Below are 22058 nucleotides of genomic sequence, written 5' to 3' on the forward strand. Positions count from 1 at the left end.
TATTTCAAATTTTTGATTTAAATTTTTTAAATTCTCTTGTAAAGTTTCCCCAAAATAATATTATTTTAGATCCCGAAACTATTGGGTACCAAATAGTCGGTGTACGTATTTTTCATGCTCTCTTCGTACTCGCCTGGATTTTATAAATAACATTTATTTGGCTCATTTGGCTGTTTATGGGCAAAAACATCTCCAAGCTCCTGGCCGAGTCGCTTATCGTAATTACAATCTCATGTAAGCGATTCGCGCGATGCTGTTGCACAACTCTGAGGTCATAAAGTTGGGCTACTTTTTGGCCAGATATGGATATGGCTGTGGATATGGATATATGGGGAATTGGTAGAAGGAAGGAGGCAAGACCGCACAATGCAGCAGGCAACTAAATTAGACGGCATTTGAATGCGGCTCGTCCTCTACTTGGCCCAAAAGTTGCTCCGTTCTTCCACATATTTTTTTGTGTTCGGGGTTAGTTGTTGGTCAAACGCTTGGGGAATAATAAATAAGTATGTGTATGGGTGTGCGGTCTTTGTGCCAAAAGAGGAAAAATAGAAAAAAATCCAAAAAATATGCACGACGTCCCGGCCACTTTCATAGTTCATTTGGGCAGCCTCCTTTTTCGCATAGGTCAGTGAAGCGTGTTTTTGGGTTGCAGATTGTGTTTCGGGATACACTCAGTGCTCTTGTCGATGAAGTGTGACGTTTATTAAACTCAATTTAAAAGAATGGCGGCTCATTTATTTTATTACTGGTCCTGTCAAGTGCGGCTAAAGTTACCAGCACGGCGAGTGTCTCGGAAAAGGCAAATGTGGATGGGATAGTAGTGGCCCATTTTCCGGGCCCCCGCCCAAAATTAGCAAGCCAACCCGTGTGAGTGTGTTGCGGGGTAACCCCCTACAATGTGTGTGAGTGTGTGTTTGTTCGAGGCATAACAACCATTTGTTATTGATATTGACAGCTGCAAATAAATGAGCAATTTACCGGGGGCCATTTTCTTTGCTTGCCTGTGCTAAATTTAGCATTCTTCAAGCTGAATTTTTATGCCCACTACTTTGGCAGTGCAAGGGTGTTATGTGTTTGCCAAGAGGGTACCCATAAAGAGTGAATATTTTGCTATCAAAATTAATAGCAATGATGGTTCAATAAATTTAATAATGTTATTGATGGGCCTTAAATATATTTTATAAGAGAAATGCGTAATGTATACTTTTATTGATCAATTTTATGTTAAAAAAATTTGAAATGATTATAATACAGATTTTGAAAAACCGCGAATATATGACATAAGTATTTATTTACAACAACCTTTAGAATTGCTAAATTTTAAATTTTTTTAAGTAACAATAATAATAAGTATATTAAACCTAATTTACTGAGAGATTATAAATTATATCTAAATATAAATTATTTGAATTGAGTAAATACATATTTTGAAATACCAGTGATATGACATTAAAATTAGTATTAAATTACAAAAACCTTTAGAATGCCTTAATTTTACAAATTTGTTTAGGTAACAATAATAATAAGTATGTTTAACTAAATGCATTTGAAATGCAGTTTATCTGACTTAGTAAACTTATGATGAAATTCTATATTTGAGGGTACTAAAAATAAGCACTTCAATGCTGGTAATCTAATTGCCTTAAAGTAATTAAGCCGAGATGACCCCGTTTGATGTGTCTAACTGCTGTCCGAATCCTGTTGGTCTTGTTATCCTTGCGAATTACCAATTCCTTAGTGGGCAGTCAACACTTTTTGTGGTTGGCGCTGTTTTTCTCTGCCATCATCTCGAATTGTCAAAAGGTTTCTATGTGGCAGTTGGATACCACCCCTCTTACACCCCCATTTTTGTTTTTTGCGGGTTCAAAGAGACACAGGACACAGGACACAACACAACACTTTTTCAGGCTCAAGCTCGTTGCGCTGCAAAGTATGCAACACTTTTTGCACTTCGCCAGTCGCGCATTTTGATAGATGAGTCCTGGCGGCCATTATGCAACACATGTACATGCACACTGCGATGCTCGCCTCGTTTATCCGTCCGTCTGTGTTGGTGCGGTTCTTTTGGCATAACTCACATTGCTCACCGCTTACTTATTTACCCGAAAATGTAAAAAATGTAGAAATGTAAAAAATGGTGCAATAACAACAGGCGGGGAGAGCAAGCAAAACAAGCAACACCAAAGCCATAGAACAGCAACAATCCTGGTGTGTCACTGACAGCAGCCAGCGTGTGTAACAATTTCTCAAACAGTGCCACACATAAGTCTGTCTACCAGCTGCTATAATGTGTTTCCTGTTTGTGCTCAACGCTCACACACCACCGGATATGAGGCGTCCATCGGAAATGTGTTTCAATGGGTGTTTTCTGGCCCCAGTTCCCCCCGCATTCGACCCCTCTTTCTGATCTAAATTTGTTCCATATTTCGTGTTTTTTTGGTCTTCGGCTAGGTTGCATTGCACTTGACTCAGTCGGTATCCTCTTATCATTGCGGGCGCCCAAGAAATATATGACCAGGCACCCTCGGTGAGCATAAAAAAAACAACTACACCTAGAGAAAGTATCACCAAGAATAAGTATCTATTTATTTAGTTTTCTAAGCATTATATGTGCTAGCAAAGAATTTTTTAACACCAAATGTAACAACCAAAAACAACGTTATAGGAAACCATGTTATAAACAAATAAATACAAATTTAAAACCTTAACTTAGTTAAAAAATTTCTATGGTAGTTTAAAGAGTAAAAAATATTTTATATTATTCAGTAGTTAATTTGTTTCAATATGAGAGGCTATAATAAAATTAAGTTTAATTCATAAAATGACAAATATCAATTTTTTCTCTCTGTTTATCTGAGGAATGTGGGTGTAAAAAATAAAAAAAAATAAGACGTGAGGTGAAGGAGGTGCCGGTGCCACAGAAAGCGGCGACAACTATCCAGTGTTTATACTGCTTCGCGTTTTTTTCCCCTTTTTAATTTTTGCAGCTAGCATATTGCCAGCATCCTGCTTCCTTCGGCTTCCTTCGCTGCAGCCCTCGCATCCTGCGTCCTGCCTCCTGCATCCTTCATCCTTCATCCTGCCGTTGTCATTGGCAGACCCCCTATGGCAGTCTCCACTTTTGCAGCAAAATTGAAAAATACGCGCGATAAAATGCTTGACATGCCACGTAATGCGTTGCAAATATATTGCCAAAGTTTTTTGCCATTCGCCGCTGTGTTGTTTGTTGTTGTGACAGCCCAGCGGGTAACAGAAAATCGAGGGGCAGAAGTTTTTAACTCGGCCCCGTTATTATTCATTATTGAACTGCCAGTTTGGCCTGACACACGCCAAACGCTATGAGATGGCGACCGAGTGGCCAAAACGACGGGCAAAACGGGCAAAAGCGGACAAAAACGGGACAAAACGGCCAAATGGCCAAATGGCCAACTGGCGAAACCCAAACTCAACTCAACTGAACTGAAAATGCGATTGCCACTGTCCTCCGATGCATTGATTTTTTAGTTGGTTTAATTTTGAAAGCGCAAGGCTAAAACTAATTTCGATTATTTGGCATTGAACGGCGACTGGTTAGAGAATTGAGAGGGCAGTGAATTGGTGGGGGCGGAGGCCATTAAGTGGTCACAAAACTTTGTCCGCTGACATCCAATTTTTGGCCTTAATGGCAGCCAACTAACCAAGCAGTTAATAATGCAGCGGACGGGAAGTGAAACAGCGCACAGATGTGGTTCACTAAGTGGACTCTGATTGCACTATGCACCGAAATTTCGGTTTGAAAATGGTTTCTATTTAAAATTCACGAAATCTTTGTTGGTTGCCAAAACATTCAAAAATGGGATTAAGTTGATTTTATTTATTTTGTTTATTGAAATGCCTAGCATGGACATCATTGAAAACTTATTTATTATTTTGCAGCAGAGTTTTATCAAAGTGAGTATTTGGTTTGTTATTGAGTCGTTTTCAAATTTTGCAAGCTTTTTGGCATTTATCTATCGATTAATAATTAAGCAGGTTGCCTGGAAAATAATAATTTTTATTAAGCCTTAGGCAATTTTTTATCTTTAGGTTTATAGATTATCCCATGTCATTTCACTTTATGTAATTAGTTGCAAAGCATTTAATAGCTTGTTTAACAAAATTAATTAATGTTGGTTGATTTTCTAATCAATTTTGGGCTCGTAAGTTCTTTTTTGATAAATTAATATGTTAGTTGATAAAAAAAATAGTTATTTAATTGTACATTTTTCCTTTGATTTAGATTATCTAATGTTATTGCAAAGCATTTATTGCTCATTTAACAAAATTTTTTATATTGGTTGATTATTTAATATTTTAAAATATTTCTAAATATCTTTAATTCGTAAGTATTTACATAAAATTAATATGTATGTTAGTAATGATTATTAAGGATAAACACTTATTTATTAGAAGATTTTATTACACTTTTCCAACAAAGTGTTCTTGTTTGAAAAGTGTTCAACCTTTGCTATTTCAATCATTAAATAATTTTTTGCAAGTCATTTTATTGGTCAATTAATAAAATTTATAATTGATTTTTTGTTCAAAATATAAATAAATTTTAGTTTCTTAAGTAATTACTAATATGTTAGTGAGCAGGGATTCTTGAAATTTTATTTTAAGAGTTTTTTAAGAGTAAATACCACTTTTCCGGCAAAGTGTTGTTGTTTGATTTAGAGATCGTATCGAATCGCTTGCTGTGTCCCATATGCTGCGTCTCCAGATGCAGTCTCTGAATAAAAATGGCCCATAAATATGCGGCTGGCTGTGGAGAAAGCATCGCATTTCTCCTTTCTCCGGTTCGAAGGATTCGGTGTGTGGTGTGTGTGTATGGCTGCCTCCTTTGGCTTTCGCAGTTCGCAGTTCCTTTATCGCCTTTTGGCGCTGTGCTGCCTTTGACGTCACCTTAATTAATGGGTTAATGCGACGTCGACAGCGACAGCGTTTGGTAATTAAGCGACTTTGTCGCCGGCCTCTTTCTGTGCCAAATGAATTATGTGTCCCTGCTCCCTGTTTCCTGTTACCCAATTCCCAGGACCCACTGGACCCGCAGAAACTAAACAGTGAGGCAGTAAAACAGTAATTTAGCATTGATTTAATATTTTATTTTAATTAAAATTTCGCACATTGCCAGCGAGACAAAACGTGACTGTGGCGGCATTATCATGCTAGAGTGTCATAAATTAATTGTACTGCAATTTGCCTGTGTGTCTATATGGCCACCACCCCAATCGCCCATTCTGCGAGGCGAGGACAATAAGTTTTGCATGGACCAGCGCTGCGTATACGTAATATTCTAGCGCCTTGATGACAGGCAGCGATAGAAAAGGAGACAAGGCAGTAGCAGCAGCAGCAGCAGGAGGAGCAGAAAATTCGCAGGACAATGGGTACATGGCTGCATTTCGCCTCTTCATTTACGTAATGTAAGCAATTTGCGGAAATTGCTGGCAATTTCGCAGATTAAACTGGACCCAAAGTGCAATTGGGCGCAAATTTGCAACCTCTGTTTGGGCTGTGCAAACTTTTGTGGCTCCTCGAAAAAGCAGTAGATTAAGATAATGAAGATGCAGCTTAGAGACGGGTCCTGGAGGTCCTGACGGTCTGGAGGTCCTCCAAAGAGCGGATAAGTTGACTGCAGTGGCAGCCACTCCATCACTTGCAAATTAAAATTAAGATGAGCCATGAGAAATTCAAGCTTAATGCCAGCTCCATAAATCAGTATCCGTCACCTCGGCTCCGATGATCAATGACTGGCGATTGAAGGAGATTGAAGGAACGTATCGAGGACGAAATCGAGCACCAGGACGATGAGTCCACCCTTCCGCTTCGAGCCCCACTCAAAGTGTCGGGCCAACAGCTTCATCATGGAGTGTGTGTGTTCCGGTGGGAAAAGCGGAAAATCGCAAAAGTGTGGGGGTGCCTAGGTGTCAGGGGTTGGCATTTATGGCAGGGCAAATATAACAAACAATCTGCAGAGCGATAAAACGACTTTGAGACTTATAAAATAGTTGCTCCTCGATTTTTTACTCTGTAATTTTGTAAATCGCAAATAAACTCACAACCTTTCAGTAAATTGAAATTTAAAATATTTAAAAATACATACAAACACTTAATAATCATTAAGTGTTGCAAAAGTGAAATGATTATATTATATAATATTATATTCATATAAATATAAAATCTTTGGCAATGAACAAGCTTAATAAATTTCTTAGCAAAGCACACAAAAATTGTGTGCGTCATTATGACGCACTAAACATTTTAATATTTTTTTAAACATTTTAAATATGTTGGTCTTCCCAAAAGAACTAAAAACGTGCCAGTTTAAAATGATTAAAACTAACTGCCCATCGATGAAAGGGAAACGTTAATAAAAACTTAATTATTAATTCGAAAGCTTCTAATCTTAATATAATTACCAAATTATTCTTGTTGCTTATAATTTGTATTCAATCTTAGTAATCAGCAAAGTGATTAATATTGATTGAGTGGTCGGAACATATGAACCCTGTTCTGAACTGTTTAGTGCATGCATTTCTAAAGACCACTTAAAAGAATACTCCATAAATCAGTAGGCGCACTCCACTTTTACCAGATTCATTTCATTTTGAAAGAGTCAGGGAAAAGGGATCACTGGGGGGATCCCCGTTAAGGCTTTAAGTGCGAACATTGATTGGTAAGACACTAATCCGTTTTTGGCAAGTGCCGGGGTCCTCGACTTGGCAAGGTCCGATGGCAAAAAGTGCAATAAAAGCGGGCAGGATTTGCCATATATACCGCTCCCCCTCCCCTTTGGAGCTTCTTAAATGGGGCCGCCCATTTGAGCCAGCATTGCACACTATTAGTTGCAGCTGCCAGAAGTGATGAATGTGTGAAATGTAAACTTTGTTACCGAGGAATAACAGCGGCAAAAGTTCAGCGCCAAAACGGACGGAGATGTGGAGTCATTTTTTCGCTGAGGATGGGGCATAAAAAAAACAAAAACAAAAGGCAAAATAAAAGTGAGGGAAGCAAAATGCGAATCGAAACCAAAGCGACAGACGCCTGTCGAAAATTGCAATTCTCCTTTCGCGGGTTCTTTCATTCGAGTTTTTTCCGGCTGCTCTTTATTATTTTTTTTTTTTTTGATTTTTTGCAGCCATTTCTTCGTTTTGTTCTGCGGCCGCAGTAACGAAAATCCAATTAAAGCCCCTGTCGCTGGGTGGGCGTGGCAGGGGCGGCAGGATGGCAGGATGGCAGGACGCCGGGGTCGTAGGGAAAACAGGATCAGGACTCACCCTGATTGAATGTCAGAAAGCGCGCTACGATGTATGTGTAATAAAGCGGAGATTGTTTAGCTTAGCCGAGCGGAAAGATGGAAAAAGTCTTCTTCAAGCTGAAATATCCTTTGTCAAAATTTCATATTGCATATCCTTCACATTCGCGGCACTCGTTGCGAAATAAAAAGGAATTTGCTAGTTGTATGTTTGCTCGTAATTGGATGTCCTTTAAAACCAGAAAAGGTGCAGGGATAAAGTCACGGTTAATTGATTTAAGTTGTTGAAGAAAAGCTAGTTTGGTTGATAGAAATTTCAAAATAAAGTAAGAAGTCTTAAGTTTAACATTTTTCTTAAAAAAAGTTTAAAGGGTTCAATTATTAAACAACAAACAAAAATGTAGAACAGAAAATCGTCAAAAGTAGAGTATATAAAAAGAAATGTTTAATAATCGTTTCTGCTTATTTGTGCTCTTAAATCTGTGGATGTCCCTAAAAACCCCATTTTAATTTCTTAACAACTATATACGCTTTATATTTTACCGCATTGTGCAAAAAAAATCTGACAAATTTAAGTCCTTAAAAACAAATAAAGATTTAGTTTATTGAAGTCTTAATGAAAGTATAATTTAACATTTTGTGGGTAAGCTTATAAATACATTTACATTTGTGAACAAAAAACCGTAAAACTAAATAGCCCAAAAAAAAGTTGTTAAATTTGTGCCCTAAAAATCAGCCAAGTTTGTTGATTTAGCCAGTGCGCTCAGCCAGGTTGAGTTAGTTGCTTTAATATGTTCGCGGCTCATTAACTTTTTCATTAAAAATTAATTAAAGTCGCCAGTTAATTAGGTCTAAGCGTATTTATCATTTCCCGCTCGAGTTCCACATTCCACGGCCTGACAGCCGGGCTCCAAAAGCGAACCGAAAACTTTTGCCTTGCCAATTTACCACCACCCCCCTCCCCCCCTGTTGAACGCCCCTTAAATCCCCCCTTTTAGCCATCACCCCTTTTTAAGCCCGTTTGTAAAGTGTCATTAGTCTGGCATAAATTAGTTTCGCAAAGCAGGGGGACGAACGGCGGGTAAGAGCTACATTTTTGTGGCCTAACTTTGAGCCCACTGGCATGTGATTATTGATGAACGATCCGGTGCCGATGCCGGATCGGAGATGGATCTAAGAGGGCCTAGGCTGCTGCTGCTGCTGCTGCACAAAGAGCCCCTTTGAAGTCCGGGCAAACAATGGCCAAGACGAGTTGGTAAGACGCTTATGCGGCAACAAAAGCTTGGCTAATATTGTAATAATAAACAATGGGACAAGTGCCTTAATCGCAGCAGCTGATTATGTTGCCAGGGCCAAGTGGTAGTCAAGGGTCCAAGGGGAAACCCTGTCTTGCCAGCTTATTAGCCGTACTGCATTGTTGGCCCAGACCAGGTGAGCCATTGTCCTGCCTCCTGAATCCTTCGTCCTACGTCCCAAATTTGGTTGACACGATTTACTGCGCTTAATAGGGTGCTGAAGCCGAAGCTTAAATGCTCATTAGACGGCCTGGCATTAAATTAATTGAAAGCTGAAGCTGAAGCTGCAAAACTATGCACAAAATGGCAGCCAGCCCAAAAAGGGGAGCTCCCCCCGGCTGAAAGGCAAAAACTTTACAAAAGGCCAAAAGTTTGATGGTAACTTTTGTACAGCCAAAGCACTCGACTTGCATTCATTGCTAATTTGGCTTTAATTGCATAAATGTTGCGCTTTTTGTGCCCGTACACGAAAGAGGGGCCAGTAAAAAGAGGGGCCAGTGAGTGGCAGGGCCATAAATTTAGTTTGCATAAAAATAAATGAAAAATAGAAAATATTTTACGCAAACAGAAAATTATTGTGTATAAACGATGATTCATTTGGTTTTTAATTAAGCGAATTTCTAGCATAAGTATATAAAAATTAATATAAATATTTAGTAGCACTACTCTTTGAAAAATATACCTTTTTCATTACAAAAGGTATTTAATTAATAGCATTTTTGTATTCTTGCTTAGTCCACCACAAGTTATATTTTGTTACACAGAACGTATATTGAACACATGCCAATCTACTACTCAAGGGTAGCTATGAAATTGATAACTATCTTTATTTTTCTATGTGCATGCCAATCTTTTCCTGCCATTTTTTGCGTATCTCTGGCAGGCAGAGAAATTTTTGTGAAATTGTTTGGTGAGTGCTTCTGAAATTGAAATTGTTGTAGAGTGGGTGGTGGGGTGGTGGTCAGCTAGATAGATAGCTGCCAGCTAACAAGTTCGTTTTCGTCCTTATCGAAGGGAAACGAAAGCACCTGAATGGCCGAATGAGTGACTGGCAAACTGACAAACTGCCCGATTGACAGACTGAGCTGAAGCGTTGCACAAATATTTGAAAAAGCACAAAAATTTGCTACTTAAATACGAGGCAAGTGCTGAAAGTTTTTGGGAGCCGAAAAGAGATCTGAAAACTAAATTTAATGAATGCTGCCAGCATACAAACAGCATTTTCACCCGCTCTGCTCTTCGTATATTTTATGAATTGCAAACTTTACAAAGCCAAAAGCCCTTTCAGACAAATATTATATTCATATGTGCAAGACTAGTTTTTATTTTTTTCCCTCTGTCTGTGGGTTTGTGTTTTCTTGTTTTTTTTTCTTTTTGGCTAAAACAATAAAAACTTTTGCTGCATTAGGCTGCATTTTAAGTGAGCTTCTGTATGTGTGTGTGTGTGTGGGTTACTCGAAAGAGCAGGTCCTGGCTGGCTGAAAAAGTTATTGACAAAACTGTCATTAGCTTGTCCAACTGGCAAACTTTCAACGAAAGGGATTTAAAGTTAAGCGACCAAACGCAAAAGTGTATGCAGCAGTAACAACAATAAAAACGACTCGAAACAGGTGTACATGAAACGACATCATTGTCTCTGCCCCGCCCCCTTCTTTCCCGGCCCCCCCAGCCCCCATTTTTGGTAACTGCGTTTTTGGCTCACGAAAAATGTTTTTCTGAGGGAAAAAAGGGGAGATGGAAGGTGAAAGTGGGGCGGAGAAAATTTATAATGCGATAAAACTTTAATAAAGGCAGTAGAGCCCAGCATCGCCCCACCCTATCTACTTCTTCTTCTTCTGTTTCGGTGTGTGTGTGTGTGTGGGAGGGGAAAGGAGAGGAGGGGGCGTGGCATAAAGTAGTTATGAATACAACAACAGTTAGACAGCTGGCAAAAGGAGCCAGGCACGAACGCACTCAAAATTGTATGTAATTGTGCAAGAGTGTAGACGGTGGGGAAAAGAGGGGGACTGGCAAGTGGTGGGAGGCGGCCATAGCAGTGCAAGATGTACACTGGAAAAAATAATTACAAAGCTACCTTTATGCAAATTCATATATTAATTGATTTATTTGTTATTTACTTAAGATCTCCAGAACTTGACAAAAACGGCCTTCATTAATTTCCTATACCAAGATTTAGTATGTCCGTTGGAACTTTTTATTTTATATTTTGAATACTTAAATAAGCATAAAAAATAAGTATAAGTAAACATATTTTTGCTTTTTTCACAACCGTTTCTTAATATCTAACGATATGATTTATAATGAAATATTGATTTTGATGATTGTTGTAGTTACTTCAAGTAAAACTTATGATTGAATGTGCACCAGCTGCCGAGATAATGGAAATTTAGCTGTTCTGAGTTTTTTATTACAATAATTCAGCTTTAAAATTTTGAGATTTTTAAGTGCTTTGCTAACTTTAGATTGTTATAAATTTTTAAAGATATATAAAATATTTATATATTTCCAATTTGTAGAGGGGACTAATGGACTAATTCAAACTATTGTTGTTACAGCTGCTGAAATGATTAAAAGCGATTTTATAATTAACTGTTAATGTGAATTTAATTACAATTAAATTGGTAATGGTTTATTTCTTTGGCAACTTTTAATTTTTAAACACAATTGTTATATAATTTCAAGAGAGCAAGAAAATATTGATATTTTTGAAAATTGCAAAACAAATGAGGTTCTAAAAGATTTCATAATTTTCTTGGTAATTTTTAGCTGTGCCATCAGCATTTGCGTGTGTATGTGAAAGTGTGTGAGAAGAAGACGCGGTTAACTAGAAGTAGCAAAAGTAGTTATAGAAATGACAGACAGCTGCAGACTGATGAGGATAGGGAAGGGAAAGCATCCCAGAGAGGGTGGGTGGGTGGCCTGGGACTCCTTGCGGTGGCTCAGGACCAATACCAAGCCCATGAGGTGTGTGCTAACGAGCAGACGACGATGACGACGGCGATGCCACTTGACTGACAACCTGGGAGAAACTCTGACAGCGCTCGGGGAAAAGATGGAGAAAGCAGAAGGGGCCGAGAAACATCTCTATGCGGACGGAAAGTGGGAGAAAGTGGCAGAAAGCAGCGCCACGCACGAGAATTGTTTTGAAATGCAAGGTGAGGATTAGAGAAATGTCGTACAGAAAATCGCATAGAAACGAAAGTTTTGCAACTAATGTCTCACCCAGATATGAGTAAAGTAAAAAGTCCAAGGGGACTGCAATTTATGGAGATGCATCTGCTAAGTGAATGGAGCAAAATCTGTCTTTTTGTTATACATTTTTCCATTTCAGAAGAGAAATGGAGGACCTGTATTTAAATACATTTGATGGATATCAAGTACTTTAGTTTTACCAAATATCAAACAAGGATTTCATATCGTTTCGAGTTTACCAAGATGCAAAGCCTATTTGCCTATTAGAAAAATGTTTATCTTTTATGTCTTCTATCAAATATAATATACCAATTTGTAATAAATATGCAAGTCACAAGCTAGACAATTATTTCATTATTGAAATTTTGATAGTCTTAATAAATGTCAAACTTGTGTATGGTTTTAAGCATATTTTGCTAAAGCTAAGAAAAAGTTAAGTTAAAGGTATAACAAAAAAGTAAATTCAACCAAAATTTATATTTTGTCTGCGTTGACTATCCCACTCAACTGTTTTTAATGAGACAATTACCAAACGATTCTATCGTCAACTGCATCCCAGGCTCATTTCAGGCCTTTCATCCTTTATTCCATTGTGTCCGTGTGATACTTTCAATTTTAATAGCCATTTAAGTGTTAAATAAAATGCCAGCTTCGCCGCTTTTAATTTCGTGTTAAATTGTATAGGCAATTACCCAATGCAAATGCAATAAACACGGCAAATTTATTTTCTTTTTATCCAGGCAGCCCAAAGGCGCCGCGATTATCAACACGTTGGCTTGGATGGCACTGAAAGCTTTTTGCGAAATGAAAATCGCCGAGCAAAGGACTATTCGGAGTGCATTCCGCAGGACACGGACGACACTGCAGCGACTGCAGGACTCTCCAAGTGTTTGCTATCAAATTAATTGGCACTGAAATTAGCACGAGGCATCCGGTCTCAGCTGATTTAGCTGACTGCGTGTTCTTCTGGCTTACAGCACTGGTAGTGGTAGTAGTGGTACTGCTACTGGTGTCCTGGCCCCGTGGTTCCGTGGCTCTACTCTCTATTTTGCCGTTCGCACTAAGTACAGGGATTTTGCATTAATGCACCACTCACATGAATCATTCATTGATTTAATTACAATGATTGCAACAGGAGTAGCAGTAGCAGGTGCCAAGTTCCAAGGCGGCGGTACTTTCAAGTGGCTCCCGAGGAGGGACAGTTTAATTAAAAGTGCTAATGCAAAATAAATAAGCCCAGCTGCCGACAGGAGAAATCAATTTGTGCTAATAGGCAAAGCATCGATGGCTGGCGGAAGGTGAATAGCGTCGGAAATTGGAGGGGAAATGAATTGGCGTTGGGGTTTATTTGGTGAAACTTTAGCAGGATAGGCAAATTAATGCTGCCCTAGGAATATAGAGCTGTGAGCTCTCCCTTTATCACAACTGGAAATTCTGTCTTTGACAGCTCCCATTCGGTTGCCTCAGAGGACATTAAGCACACATTTTCCTAAAGGCACTGGGCAAAACGTATAACAACTTTAGATGCCTGAGAAATAAAAAATAAAAACAGTTTTTAAAAAAATTTAAATATTAAATAATTATAAAACAACCAAGTATTTTCTATAAATATTTTTAGTAAAATCAGAAATCAGAGATGAAAGCAATCACAATTTTTGGGTAATTTAAAAAACAAATTCCTTACTAAAATAGGTTTTTTTATGATTAATCAAATTTGAAAAACAGATTCAATTTTTGTGATAATTCTTATAATAATTATTATACCATACGGTAATATTTGTTATGATTTTTTGGACCCTTTTTTCCTTGTCTTTGTAAGTGCTAAAGTTACAATAAAAGTCAAAGTAAAAGCACTAGTTACGTTTTGGTTTTAACTTCTTTTTTTTTTAAGTGCACTTTTACCAGCTGCTCAATGATATTTTCCTACTGTCCCTTGGCACCTTTGATGGTCAAATCCGTAACCGAGTCCCACATACAATAATATTTTTTTGCAATTTCGTCCTTTGTGTCGCCGTCACCCTTTTGCTAATAGCATTAGCCGCATGTTGCAGAGGGGTTAAGCTATCGTTTTCATGTTTCTGCCGCTGCTACTGCTACTGGCACTGCCATGCCCCCTTTGGCAGACCCGCCCCTGGTCGACGGTGCGCTTTCATGCCACTTTGATTTCGCTTTGTGCTCTTGCCACGGACGTTTAATGGTTGAAAGGTAAATTGCACAGTGTTTTCCTGCTTGGCTTTGCTTCTTCTGTGAAATCGGGGAAAACACTTCCGCTGCCATGTCTTGCCCTCGTTTCGGCTGCTCCCGTTGTCGGCCAGCACGGAAATCATTTGATTTTGCCCCGTTCGTGCTGGCTAAGGCGATCAAAGTATTTTGCATGGCCTGCGAACTAAATTGGTTGTGGCGAGGGGAACAAGGGGAACATTTAGGCCGATCTTTATGGGGAAAGAGCCATTTTCCGACCATCTGGCCGACGATAATGCGCTTAACTCTGAGGGCTGTCAATTTTGTGGGGCACGATTTTATTGTGCCACAAGGGATATAGATCAAGATCCAGCGGAACGGAACATATAGTATAAATTGCGTATTGACAGTTGCCGCTCGAATTGGCAGCGGGGAAATTATGGACGTATAATTCAAATTAATAGCAGCTTATGGCACTCGAGCGGTTTTAACGGCCAAAAAGTCAGTCGAGCAGCAAACGCGAATGCTGCCAAGTGCCAATTGCAAGTGCCACGCCCACTGCCCCTGCAGCCCCAGCAGCCCCTCTGGCCACGCCCCTTTGGACCATGTCACAGACCGCACGCTGAGCAAACACAGAAAAAAGCGATGGCGAAAATGGCAAAAAAATGCAGCAAAAGTCATTCGAATCCCTATTCATGAAATGTTTGATTTAATATTGAGATTATGACATCAGCTTGCCAGCGCAATTCCATTGTCGATTAAATCTGTGCGAGTTAAATTGATTGATTTAAGTCTTAAACAAATAGATTTAAATATGTTTTTTTTTAAATAACAGAAAATACCTTCTATTTAAAACACACACACTATTCTTTTTAAATAGGTTTTGTTTGTTTTCGTTCTTTTGTTCTAGTTGCATTTTTAATGCATTATTTAGAAATTATTGTTTCGCTTTTTAGCTTATGTATTGTTTTACCTTTTTTAAATAAATATGAGTGCAGTTTTCTTTGTTGAGCTAGCAAAAAAACAACAATTGTTGGCTTGGTGGCTTTTAAATAATTTAATATTAAACACACAATTGGGGATTTAAATCAAATCAGAACCAGAGCTGAAAGGAATCACAATTTAAGAGTAGTTTACAAAACAAGTTCACAAAAAAAGTTTTATTTTGTTTTTTTTTTTATAAAATTTTACCAATTAAATCAGTATTTACTTTCAAAAACAAACTACATTTTTATGATAATTCATATAATGTTTATAAAAATGAAATTAATATTTAAATTGATTTTGTTAAAAATTGAAATGCATTTACAAAACTTGTTTAGTTGTACTATTTGTATTCATTTTAGATTTTCTACAAAAACATTTTTAATGGGTAGAACTTGTGACATTTTTTCCCTCAAGCCATAATGATTTATAAGCTTTAAACTTTTCTGACTTACAAACAACATTCATATGTTTATTTATGGTCTTAAAAGATTATTTTATTTTCCAAAATTTGTTTAATGCCATCTAAATCACTAATGACATCTACGCTTTTTGCTTTACCAAGTCTTATATAATAAACATCGTTTGTTTATTTAATGATATAAAATATCTGACTGTTGACCCAAATGTTGCTGCTCTTTTTTTCGAATTTGTCAGCTTCAGTGGGCGGCACACGAGGCGTATGCGTAATCCGCGCTTAGTCCGTCAGGTCGCGTTCAAAAGTGAGTTGTAAAACGGCCATTGGCTTAAACTGTTGCGGCCGTAAAGGTTAACTGTGAGCGAGCTGAAAAAAGCTGCGAATCAACTGCTTTAAATTTAACGAAACAATGAGCTAAACTGTCCAGAGAAAAAGAGAGGGAAGGCCTTGGAGTGAGGGTGAGAGAGAGAGAGAGAGAGAGAGAGAGAGAGAGAGAGAGAGAGAGAGAGGGGTAGATGGATGCATTCCAAAGCCGCACGCAAGTGATGGCCATGAAAGCGTAAAAATGTAAAATTAACACGCAGCTTCTGGTTTTAGTTTTGTGGCAACAACAAAAGGCGGCAAGGGGTGGCCGGGGGGCTAGGGGGATTGGCAAGGGGGAGTGGCAGCTGTGGCAGCTGGACAACCGCAGCCAAAAAAACCACACAAAAGCAAGAATGAAGTTGTTGCCGCTGCCGCTGCTGGCCACAAAAAGCGCTTGAAAAATATGTTAACCACAGTTAAAACAGCGCCAGGTCAACCGTGCTTACTCACACATTTATAACTAACACACACAGACTTATACACACAAACACACACAGCGAAACAAAAGAGAGTGTTAGGGGGGTAAAAACTCGAGTGAGACACGCTTGGCATGTTGACAAATGTTGCAGAGACTGCTGCTGCAGCTTCCCCACAAATGAGCATCAACCTGGAGCTGACCTCCTTGCCAGCCATGCCCCCTTCGCAGCCCCCCCCAGCCAGACACCCCCTTTTGTTGCGCCACCCCTGGCATACAGTTTTAGTTGCGCTTAAAAGCGTGCTACACTTTCTAATGCTCGAAGCGTGATAAGCTGGCCCCAGCTGACGTTCGTTTTAATGCGAACGTCATCCTCCAGCAACCTTCGAGGAAGTTTAGCAGTTTTCCGCGCCCCCCGCTTTTCCACTTCCCTAGATAGTGCTGAAAACTTTAGCAACAATGACATTATCAAAGCCAGAAACAATGGAGACACGAAGAAAGCAAGACAAGAAAGTTGAAGCATGAAAATTTCAGCAAAAGCTTATGGTCAACTGATTGATATCAACAATGGAACGAAATAGCTCCAAAGGAGGTCAATAATGAAGTTCTTTCATTCCATTAACTTTGGAGGGTGATTTCTTGGTAAAAAGGTTAAGCATTTGTATATAATTTTCATTTAAAAAGCGTTTAGGTATATTTGATGTAGTTCTTTAGTCTTATTTAATTTGGATGGAGATTCTTTATTTAAATTATATTTTTATTTTATTTTTAAATAGCTCTTTACATGATACAACATATTGTAGCCTACTTTAAGGCAAAGTTTTTTTTAATAAAAATAAATAGAAGCGGGGTCTATAAAGTAGTTTTTATTTAAGTGTACTTTTGCTGGTGATTTTACCAAATAATAAGGGCAGGCATTTAGATGTTAACCTAATTTAAAATAGCATTCAAACAGACTTAAACTGTTTAACAGCATCTCCAACCTTATACAAAATATAGTTGCCTACTTTTATAGAAAGAAACAACTCTTTATTTTATTCAAAGAAGTTGAATTCGCTTTGAATTTCGCTAAGCCATTTAAATGGGACCAATAAAGCCAGAAACTTGTTTCAAAAGGCTGCAATTTCGTCTTGCAGCCATCTGATAGTTCTCTTCTTTTCCAAGTTTATTTGTGCACTGGCTTAACACACATGTGCCAGCGAGGAAAACTCCTTTTTCAAATTCTTATTCCTGGATTTCCGCCCCCTAAAATCGCATCGCATTTCATTAGTTGCACTCATTTGGCATTCAACGGGCGTTCGCATTCAACTGCAGTTTCGCATTCGCAGGCGATTTTTATTGACGTTTTTAATCAGCAGATGCAGTTGCTTCCAGTTTTAAATCACTCTGGCAAGTGGGGATCGCCCCCCTGCCGATTCAGCCGCATTGCCTCAGCTCCGACATCAGCATTCAACTTCACTTAACTTTTATTGCATTGCTCTCTCACACCTATTTCATTAACAAAGTTTCACACTGATGATGCATGTACCCTGTGCTCCACCCTCAATATGCCTTTGCTGTCCTGGCCAGGATATCAGAGTACCAGAGTACCAGAATGTCAGGATACCAGAGAGTAGAGGATCTGGCATCAGGGCAGCTCCTTCGCCCTGCGTGAATTCAATTTGATTGACGTTACGAGCTTCTGCTACTGATTCCAATTGCAATCAATTTACTTTTGTGTGCCCGCTCCGCATCCGAGTTGCAAACTAAATTAGAAATTTTCTCCTTTTTTTGCCAGCTGCAGCTGCAGCTGTAGCATTTCTGTCCTCTCGCTTTTCCCAGCCAGAAGTATCTCCGCTCGGAATTTTCCTGGCTTTTTCCTCGCTGCAGTTAAGTAGCCCAAAGAAAGTGCAGAAAAGTGGCGAAAACAGGGACGCAGGCTAAGTGGCAGCAAAAGAAAACTTGTCGTCATATGTGAAAAGTTTGTCTGCGGCCTGGGTTTATTTTGATATGGCCAATAAATTGGGGAAAAAGTTTTCCTCGCCTTCCCAGAATTATGGTAAGCTCCGAAAAAGATAGAAATTAGCTGGCCGTAATGCGATTTCGATTGCAGAGCGGTTAGCCCAAAAACTTTTATTTCGCTGCATTTAATGGAGCAGCCGTTGACAATGACAGATTGTCATGATCTTTGCAATGACTCTAAAAAAATTGTCCATATTTAATGGAAACCAGTGTTGATGATATGAAAATTTTTTTTTTTAGTTTAAATAACCAAGGTCTTGCAAAAAGTCTTCAAAAAAATAAATTCCGATAAGAACAAAACAAGAGCATGAGTATTTATCTTATCAAATGTATTTGCTAAATAAAATTATCCTATAACAACAAGCATGAACAAAACAGGGAGTCTCGACTACAAAGTATTTAGTTAACTAAAATACTTTTGAAGAATCACACTCGATTGGTGGTTAGAAAAATGACTGATTTTTGCACCTTATGACATTTTTATACTGACTTGAATTTTTTTGATAACTCTTAGGACCCAATATTTATAAAAAAAATATATATAACAAGACTAAGAAATCTAATACTCTTAATTAATACTAGAAACTAGAAGTTTCAGTACAACATTTATTTATTTATTATTTTTTTTTAAGCATAACTTTGTTCTTTTTTTGTGGTTTCTGGGCTCCATAGGCATTTTTTTTCAAAATAAAGATAAGCTTTTGTTGTTCGTAAGCCGAAAACATTTTTACATTCTCTTTAAGTCCATGATATGTATTTTTAAAAGCGCTTATCTTTAGCATTCGGTTAGCGAAAGAATTTATTGCAAAGAATTAGTTCCATAAAAGCTTTCGTCGGTAGCACACACTTAAAGTCAAAATGATCAAGTCAGCAAGTAATTTTGTTTTCGGATTTACTGTTCTAAGTCTGTTATGTCTTGCCAAAGCCGAAGAATCGAACTGTGTATTAAAGGACGCCCCAAATCAATGTGGCGCCTTCTGCCTCTCCGCACTTCATCCAGTTTTTGATCACCATGTCAAGCATCACCAGCAGTGGGCTTCCATAGCTTTCTTGTTAAATGACACACGAGTTAGGCTGGACAAAATCCAGAAAGATACACAGGATAGGTTGGAGAAAATTCAAAATGATACACAGACCAAGCTGGACAAAATTCAAAATGATAATCGGGCCATGCAAAGCCAACTATCTGCCATAATGGAAACCTTAACTGCGTTAAACACTTCAATAAAGACAAAGGAAGTGATATCATCGAACATCCAATCTGGGAAGTTTGAGCAGATCGGTTCCAGATACTTCTATATCGAACGCAACAAAACTTATTCTTGGGATGATGCTGCAAATAAATGTCTTGGGATGGGCGGCTATTTGGCGTCATTCCGGAACCAAGAGGAGTTGGACACTATCCAGCCGAAACTGGATGCGAATCAAGAGTACTGGCTGGGCATCAACAATCGTGCCAATTTGGACCAGTTCATAACTGTGGCTTCTGGCAGGCCAGCAAAATTTTTGAAGTGGAAATCGCGACAACCCCGTCTATCTTCATTTACCTCAAAACGCGTCATTTATATGAGTAACGGCGAAATGGGCGTTGGATGGTCACCCATCAGGTGTTTTTTCATTTGCCAAGCAGACAATGAAGTTTAGTTAACGTTATAAAATATTGACAAAAATTACTAGATATATTTTAGTATAAAAGTACTTAAACAATATAAAAAAGCAGGTGGACCTAAACAAAACTTTATTCAATGTAAACCTTTTTAAATAAAAGGTCTGACTTTTAATAAATAATATTTCAAATAAAAAGGTTTATTTTATTTGTTGGTGCTTTTGGAGTAGCCTTTTAAAATTGTGTATTAGTTTCAGGCTTAACCAAAACCATTAAAAATGGTATAAGTTACATTTGCATTGCCAGCGCTTTATAACGAAATCGAAATGAAATCTTGTGTTTAAGTGGCTTATTTACTTTTAATTCTTCACTCACTGCCATTAACGATTCCGTTATGTTTATTATTCATCTCTGGGATAACTTTCGTAATTTGCAAAACTTTTAATTGAACTGTTGCCACTCGCGCCCCCATTTATTTTCCATTTTCCAGTTTTCCCTTTTTGTATTTTTTTACAGCTGCTTTTGCATACTTGCCACGCACATACAAAATGTGTTGCAATCTGCTGGCGCATGATTTTTCACGCTCGTTAGTCGAAAAGTATTGTGTTTCCAATGTCCTGCAGCGTCCATCCACGACCTTGTTATGACCGTATGCGATATGCATAAATATACACTCGCGCCAGCATAAATATATACACATGCGTGCCATCTGACCGACGTATGTGTGTGTGTACGAATTCTTTTTAATTAAACAACATGTGTTGGATTTTAATTTGTAAGGCAAATAAAAAGTGGACACCGTGTAAAACATTTGCCGGCTGAACGGTCGCGCTCCTTTTGTCCGCTGGTCCTTCGACCAGGTGTCGCATCAAATTGAGCAAGGCTCGCAACATGCGGCAATAAACGCGCTGATGCCATTGCTTTTTTGCAGCCCTTTGTTTGGCCCATTTTTTGTCGGTTCTGCTCTGCCCCACTGAAAAGTGGCTCTAATCTGTTTAAACTGCAGCGACAGTCGAGGGCTCGGCGATTGACATGCCCCTGAACCATCAATCACTTCGGGAGCCACTTCCCTGCGCCCCTTTTCGGGTGCAGCAGACTCTCACGACCACTATATTTTTTTATTAAGGCACTGAGAAAATAATTTTAAGAATCAACATTTACAATCAACATACAATAAAATTTAAAAAAATATTAATTTAATTTAAATAGTGCATCTAAAATTAAACATCTTTATAGGACTAGGATAATAAAAAAAGTTTAACCGATATTGAAAATTTAAATTGAAAATTAAAATTTAAATTGAAAATTTAAATTTAAATTTAATTTTAAAATGAAAAATTGAAATAAAAAATGGTAGGAGAAATTGAAATTTAAAATTAAAAATTGAAATTAAAAAGTTCAACTGAAAATTGAAGCCGAAAAAAGAAATTGAAGTAGACAATTTGTTTTAAAATTTTTTTTGCTTTGAATTTTTTAAATAAATGTTTTTAATTGAGGCAAGAAAGTCAATTTTTGTTGTTATAACGGAAATGATAATATATACGTCAATCTATTAACTTTTTTCAAAAATTTGTTAAGCCCACAACAAATAACGAATTTTTTATTGTGTAGAGCTCTCATAAGTCGTTGAGCAGCCATTCCATAACCGAGTGATAAATGGTAGAACCTTCCCAGCAGCCTCTGACAATGAACAGAAGCTGACTCGAATTTCCATTTACCTTTGCTCCTTCTCAGGCGGGAAATGAAAGTCCTTCGAGAGTATTTCAAAGGGTATTCAACATTTGGACAGGGCCTGAAGTCTCTTATCGAAATGGTTTCTGGACCACCGCAAACAATGCAAATTATGAAAGCAAACCAAACGTTTATTTCGACTCTGCTTCTCTCTGTTCGTGTGTTTCAAGTGTTGACAGGGCCCAGACCTTTTTTTTATATATATTTTTTGGACGGGCCAACGGCAATCAGGCCATTCTGCTGTCAATAAAATTGTGGCCAAAGAGAGGGAAAGACTGTCAACATTTTGCAGTTATTTTATCTTTAACCCACCCACAAACAATAGCCCCTTAGTTGACAGAATGGGAGGAGGCAAACATTTTGGGCTGTCCTTTTATTTTGCCTGACCATTTGACTTTTTGCAACATTGCGCATACGCACTGTTGCATTTTAATTAAGGTTCAAATAGATTTCAGCGCCCAAATGAAACGAAACGAAACGAAAACATACACGCATTTGCACACGGACGAAAACCAATTAAACCAAAGCAGCGACTATGGCCAAATAAAATGCAATTACTGACCGTCCAACTGGGCCACTAAATTAATAGCCCTGCCACG

The 22058-nt window shown here is 38.2% G+C and overlaps 2 protein-coding genes across 2 annotated transcripts in view; both read left to right on the plus strand.

The window, feature by feature from the left end:
- The window catches only part of LOC128258958 (glucose transporter type 1), an 89016-nt gene that overhangs the window by 6867 nt on the left and 60091 nt on the right, over positions 1 to 22058 (plus strand).
- Positions 18926 to 19804, plus strand: LOC128258969 (accessory gland protein Acp29AB-like). Its single transcript, XM_052991019.1, has one exon. It carries the CDS (start codon positions 18981 to 18983, stop codon positions 19764 to 19766), a length of 786 nt encoding a protein of 261 aa, XP_052846979.1. The 5' UTR covers positions 18926 to 18980; the 3' UTR covers positions 19767 to 19804.

This window comes from Drosophila gunungcola (assembly GCF_025200985.1).
Source record: "Drosophila gunungcola strain Sukarami chromosome 3L unlocalized genomic scaffold, Dgunungcola_SK_2 000005F, whole genome shotgun sequence".
NCBI lineage: Eukaryota > Metazoa > Arthropoda > Insecta > Diptera > Drosophilidae > Drosophila > Drosophila gunungcola.

What these genes read in the sequence shown, in the direction of transcription:
- LOC128258969 (XM_052991019.1), top strand. Translation starts at nt 18,981, where the DNA reads ATGATCAAGTCAGCAAGTAATTTTGTTTTCGGATTTACTGTTCTAAGT.